At 37.4% G+C, this 7,054-nt stretch overlaps 1 protein-coding gene across 1 annotated transcript in view; it reads left to right on the top strand.

Annotated features, from left to right (window-relative positions):
- Positions 1-298: 298 nt before the first annotated feature.
- LOC115159503 (erythrocyte band 7 integral membrane protein) overlaps positions 299-7,054 on the top strand; it is a 17,064-nt gene continuing 10,308 nt past the window's right edge. Inside the window, exons 1-2 of the mRNA XM_029709288.1 lie at positions 299-441; positions 3,277-3,386. Coding sequence (XP_029565148.1) covers positions 378-441; positions 3,277-3,386 — 174 coding nt within the window. The 5' untranslated portion in view covers positions 299-377. The remainder of the gene's footprint in view (positions 442-3,276; positions 3,387-7,054) is intronic.

The raw sequence follows: 7,054 nt of genomic DNA, 5'->3' as shown, positions 1-7,054 counted from the left end.
TGTACTTGCGCATGTAACATTAAACTTGACACTTGATATATAAAACCCTCCTAATTTTTCTGTGTGTAAAACCCAAATGAGGGGCCGAAGCGCTTCAATCCTGTTTTCTTTTAGCAACTGTCCTCCAAGAGTTGCCAAATAATGCAGCTGGGTCATTTTCCTTTTCAGCAAGCCAAATTATCGGGTCATCATGGATTTTTTTGTGTGTGTGCTTGACCCAGTAGGGGGTGACAAAGTGCATGAAAATGAAGAAAGATATGGCAGTACATCCCCCCAGAGGACGTCTTTTCTTGTGACACAAACACGCTCATTTTCATCAACACACATACTCGACTGAAACGACAATACTGAAATCAGTGCCTGAACTGTATTTTACAATGGAGGAAGACGGCAAAGAAACCATTTCAATTAGAGAGAGTAAAAGACGTGAACGTCAAGCAGGTAGGCCTAATCCAGTTTATTTACTTAAGTCTGCTGATATGGTTATTTTCATAGACAAAATATCTACATTTGGTCAAATCAACACATGACCAAAGAAAGCAGTGGAACAGAGACCCACCCTACAAAACACCGCTGTGGTGTGCGCCGCACGCATTCTTCTAACAATGTATCAGACATAATGGCTAACTTACGTTTTTGCCACATTACATTTTTGCATTCAATACAGTTTGCCTGCAGTGTTGGGCAGTTGCCTTGTTAGGCTATTTGCCCAACGTAGATTTGCCAGATCAAATTCAGAATTCAGTGTTATAGTTAATATCATAGCCCAGCCTGGTCTCGTAGACTAGACTTAACATAGTAAACGTACATCTGCAAAACTCAAATTAGTATGTATGGTGTTGACCCATAAAATTATTATTTCATTCAATGTTTATGTTTGCATCAGAAAAACAATAGTCCAAACCCTATGTCTCTACGGTTCAAAAGTTACAGGCGGATCACCCAATCAATTTAGGACGATTTTGAGTGAATAGAATATCATTAGGAAGTGGTCGCTTAAGTGATAATGCCAGAGAAGCCTGTGTTTGGAGGATATATTGACACAGGTGTTGTTAAACTGTGCCAATATATCCTCCAAACACCTGCTTTATCACTTTTATACAACGGGTTACCAACATATTCAAATAATGATTGACATATTTTCATAAAATGTTATTTTGATTAATTTATTCATATTATTTCATCCTTCCACAAGAAACAAAACAAATCTATGGTTGCTACCCAAGCCGTCTGGTTGTTTGTTCTATTGGTTCAGTTGCCAGAGACACGACCCAGTCGTTCGTTCTAAATGTTCCATTGCCATATTGGCAGGCAACATTTTTATCCCTTGCTTGTACAGGTTTAGGGTTAATTAGGCATTTCTGAATTTAATTCAATTCAAGAATTTAATTGGAATTAAAGAGCAATTTGCAACTGGGCGATTCCATGCCAGCGGGAGCGGAAAATATTTTTGGGTATCAGATTGTTCTGGGAATTCTCACATAGAAACTTAATTGGGAGGAAGGATGTTTGAAATGGTTTTTACATTTCTATCAAAAAACATTGAGACAATCATGATAACTGTGTCCATTTTAGAACCTTTTTAGACCCATTCCTTACAGGATGCATGTAGTCAGTTGTACAACTGAAATGTGTCTTCTGCATTTAATCCAACCCCTCTGAATCAGAGAGGTGCGGGGGGCTGCCATCATCGACATCCACGTCTTCGGCGCCCAGGAACAGTGGGTTAACTGCCTTGCTTAGGGGCAGAACAACAGATTTTAACCTTGTCAGCTCGGGGATTCGATCCAGCAAACTTTCGGTTACTGGCCCAACACTCTAACCATTAGGCTTCCTGCGCCCCAAGACCCCATGATCTGTGATCTGTACATGATACAGACAACCTTTTGGTATCCTTATACTCATTATAGTGTGCTCTAAAATATGGAGTATGTCACATTCATTTACTCAACATTAAACATATTAATATGAATATTTCCAAACTACCCTTTTGATTTAGTTAATTTTAAGACATATTATTTGGAACAATATACTCTACATGTACATCACATTTCCAAAGTGGGGTCTCTGCTAATTCTGGAGGTATGACCAATTTTATGGTCATCAACAGTGAATGGGAAAATGGATTCGAAGGGAACCCGCTTTGCTTGTGACTTAAGGAATGTGCAATCCTAAGAGGGCTGTGATTGGTTAATGACCTATAATGTTCATTTCTATGTATAAAATGGGTCATATCATTAAAAGAACCAGAGAGCACACTCCTGAATTTTGACATGTATATTGTTACAAATAATGTTTAAAAATAAGCTAAATCAAAAAGGGTAGTTGAGATTTTCTTTTTAATATTGAATAAATGAATGTGAAAATGTGTATTTCAGAATCTAGACATGCTCCATATTTGAGAGAACGCTATAAGGATCATAATGACACCAAGTTGTTGTCTGTATCATGTACGGTTCACAGATCATAGGGTCTTACAGGAGACATAGGTCTAAAAAGGTTCAAAAATTGCAACTTTCATCATGATTTTCCTCCCAAAAATGGTGATACAAATGTAAAAAGCATGTTAAACATCCTTCCTCTCATTGAAGCTCCTATGTGAGAATTATCAGATCAATCTGAGATACCCAAAATATTTTCCGCTCCCATTGGCGTGAAATCACTCCACTCAATTGAGAATTGACCCAACCCTGCTATAGTAGTGGTGTACCCCCCCTCGTGTTAATGCCAAGGCTTGTAATGTTACTATTGTCAATCTTCTGAATATTACATAGCTAACTAGGTAGGTTTAATTCAACAAGTAAAGCTTTAGGGCTGTTTGCATTAACCAAATTTCATTTGAATAGTTGCTCAGTGGATAGACTTAATCTCTTCTAGACTGTTTATTTTCATCCTAATCTAACAATAACCTGATTGATTAATTGTTGTGGTAGGTGGTTCAGGGTGTGAATCTAGGGAAAGGTTACTGTGATATCCCAGCCATCTGGATTGGATGCTTCGCTGGTTGCTAATTTGAGGCACATGCATATCTGGGTATTACCAGTAGTTCTAAAACAATTTTCAGCCTAATTGTTTGTAGCCTAGGTATCTGATGCACAATTTCAGCTACATAGGCTAGACTTGGCAGATCACAGAATAATACGGATGAAACATTTTGAAGAATGACGCTACCAGAAATGCATGATGTGGAAGGGGTTGGCTGGGATGTGAGAATGTACATTTTCTGTTTGCAGTTATATTTCACGCTGTTGGTATGTTTTTTGTATTGTCTTTCAGCCTTGGAGAGCCCAGATATTGGTATTGGCTTATGTGGGTGGATCATAGTCGGATTATCCATCCTTCTGATGCTCGCGACTCTGCCTATCTCCATATGGATGTGTATTAAGGTACGGTCATTACCTATACATCTACACAAGCTGGATGGTCTGTGAACTGAGAACTGGTTAGGGGTGTCATTTGCGTGAGTCTATTTATTCTGTGAATTGATCGCGAACCATCATGCCTCGTTGCCCATCTAAATGGCCTTTCTCTCCTACTCGTGATGCAGCGCCATCCGTCAAGGTTGTATTGTTAGATATTTACACACTTTAAACTAGGAACATATAGAAAAGGAACTGCCAGATGGGTCATAATGGCCTAGAAGTAAAGCCGCAATGGGAGCCAAATTTGAAATGGAATACATTGAATACTTGGAGCATGGTGGAAAGAGAACATGATTTAAATGGACTGTATTTTTGGAAGGGCTGGGTCACCATTCATGTAATACATAAAATATTTACATCTCATGGTAGTGGGAAGCTGCTTCATAGTTTTTTGATGGGTCCATTATTTTGCCATTTACCTCTTATTGCAACCTTATATTCTTGGCAGCCCTGGTGTGAAGGGGAGGAATGGCAGAGCAGACCATCATATAACCCTAAATATTTTGATGTGCATCTTGGAATTACAATTTAAGAGGACCAGTGCTTCTATAGTGAAAGAAAATCTCACATCTGTGCCATTTGGGAGCGATGTGGTTAGACTACCCTACATATCGTTGTTTCCTCTTCAGAGGGCAACAGTGGCGTGTATTCATGGATGCCAAGGGAAGCCAGGCTACCCAAAATATTTGACCAAGATCATTTATCTTTTGTCTTTGTGTTTTCATAATTTCCCTTCAATTCACAAGTGGCTGAGTCTCAACGGATAAATAATCTGAGCGAGGGAAACAGCGGCCCTATGTCTCAGTATGTGTAGTCCATGTATCTGATGCTATCTGGAAAAAAGAGTATGACATGTTGCCACCGTAGCATTTGATTGATTGATTGATGCCAGCAAGCATTTTGTCTCCCTTGATTAAAAAAAGTATAAAATTATTAGCCAATCAGCATTGAGTTGAGCTCAACTGTGGGTTGTCCAGGCACCGTAAAATGCCCCCCAAGGGAGGCCTTCACACCAATCAAAAGCAAAATGTAATTCTTAGAAAAACGTGTCTGTTTCTAGTCTGCTTGTGTTGTTGTCCTGCAGTAGCTAGCTTGCTAAATTGGGCCTTTCCTAAGCCATTGATTTGAGATGGTGATTTGGACTTGTCGTTTTGACTAACAGTATCTATACAGGCCAATGATTATGATGGCGATTCTGATCTAACCATAAAGTCATATATTGTTCCACTGGCCTAAGATGATTCATTCAATAAGTTCAATATGTAGCCTAGATGTAAAGTTGGTTTTACAGTCACACATTCAGACATTCAACAGGCATTCAACAGGCATTCATCGGGCATTCAACAGGCATTCATCAGGCATTCATCAGGCATTCATCAGGCATTCAACAGGCATTCATCAGGCATTCGCCAAAAGCCATTTAACTAATTAATTGATTGTCATAAAAATAGATATGGAATTGTCTAGAATACTTTTACAACATTTGTTTTGAATAAAAATTCCAGTTTTGATAAGATGGAAATACATAAAATCTTTCAAATGCAATTTAAATCTTTATAAATCAATAAATAATTCACAATTTGTCACAGAAACATCAAACTAGGTATGATATATTCTATAAGTGTCTAGCATACTTTTACAACCTTTTGCTTTGAGTAAACATTCCAGTTTTGATTTGATAGAAATGCATACAATCTACAGATGCCATCTAAAGCGGTATAAATCAATAACTGATTCACCGTTTGTCACAGAATCATCAAACTAGGTATGATTTATTCAGTAAATGTCTAGTATACTTTTACAACCTTTGATTTGAGTAAACATTCCACTTCTGATTCGATAGAAACACATAACCTCTATAAAATGCAATTTAAAGCTATATAAATCAATAACGTTTTCACTGATTATGACAGAATCATCAAGCTAGGTATGATTTATTCTATAAATGTCTAGCATACATTTACAACCTTTGTTTTGAGTAAAAATGCCAGTTTTGATTTGATAGAGGGCATGTCGTCCGTCTAGAGGGCGTGTGGTCAAACTTCTAACGAGTCTGTTATACCCTATAGATACCCTTTAATGGAGTATCTACATAGGCGTACAGAGGCCCATTATCAGCAAACATCACTCCTGGGTTCCAATGGCACGTTGTGTTAGCTAATCCAAGTTTATAATTTTAAAAGGCTAATTAATCATTAGAAAACCCTTTTGCAAATATGTTAGCACAGCTGAAAACTGATGTTCAGTTTAAGAAGCAATAAAACTAGCTTTCTTTAGACTAGTTGAGTATCTGGAACATCAGCATTTGTGGGTTCGATTACAGGCTCAAAATGGCCAGAAACAAAGAACTTTCTTATGAAACTCATCAGTCTATTCTTGTTCTGAGAAACTCCGGGATGCTGGCCTTCTAGGCAGAGTTGCAAAGAAAAAGCCATATCTCTGTCCAGTGTCTGTGTTCTTTTGCCCATCTTAATATTTTATTTTTATTGGCCAGTCTGAGATATGGCTTTTTCTTTGCAACTCTACCTAGAAGGCCAGCATCCACATCCATATTGGAGGTTTTATTTATTTCTATCAAATCCAAAATGTAATTTCTACTCAAAGCAAAGGTTGTAAAAGTATACTAGACATTTATAGAATAAATCATACCTATTTTGATGATTATGTCATAATCAGTGAACACGTTATTGATTTATACTGCTTTTAATTGCATTTTATAGATTTTATGTATTTCTATCAAGTCAAAACTGTAATTTGTATTCAAAACAAAGGTTGTAAATGTATGCTTGACATTTATAGAATAATTCATATCTAGTTTGATGATTCTGTGACAAACGTTGAATTAGTTATTGATTTTTACATTTGTAAATGGCCTTTGCCGAATGTCTGTTGAATGTCTGAATGTATGAATATAAAACCAAATTTACCTCGGTCCTAGATGTAGCCTAGTACGCTCACGTTGACTATCTTGCAAACTTAGCTGGTTCATTGTTGCCCATGCCAGGAAGTTAGGCTAGCAAGCATTTTAGTTTAGTAGCCTATGACAACAAAAACAAAAGCGTACTGTATGACAGAGCCATAGACCGTTTTGCCAACATGAAAGAGAGAATGGAATTAGCGTTCACAATTAGGGTGAGTCAAATGTTTTTATTCGCACGCACATACACACAGACAGAAATCTGTACCATGGATAGCCACGTGAAATTTAGCATCATTGATTGGACTAAATTGTCTTTAAGTTAGTTTTTACTGTATTATAGCCTAGTTGATTTGATGATGTTTAAATGTTTAAGTTTAAATTGTGCCTGTGGTAACTCTGTGGTTCTAAGTCAGTAGCTGTTTATAGAAAACATTAACTTGCTGGACTATGCTGTTGGTCATGTAACTGTTTGTTACATGCAATAATTGCTTTGTGGACTTCGGACAGATGTTGTTCTCTGGGTCTGTGATGATACAAACTAATGTGTAATTTAATTTATTCCGCCACTGTGTGACTGTTGTCTCTGCCTTATTGTATATCACGGTGGTGTATTAATGATTGGGTTATAGAGCAAACAACGCAATTATCACAACCTAGGTTGAAATATGGCTTTTTTACTGACTTGGCTTGGCTTCCCCAGTGATTTTACCCA

The sequence above is a fragment of the Salmo trutta genome, chromosome 23 (genome assembly GCF_901001165.1).
Source record: "Salmo trutta chromosome 23, fSalTru1.1, whole genome shotgun sequence".
NCBI lineage: Eukaryota > Metazoa > Chordata > Actinopteri > Salmoniformes > Salmonidae > Salmo > Salmo trutta.
This window is presented reverse-complemented; position numbering and strand designations above follow the sequence as displayed.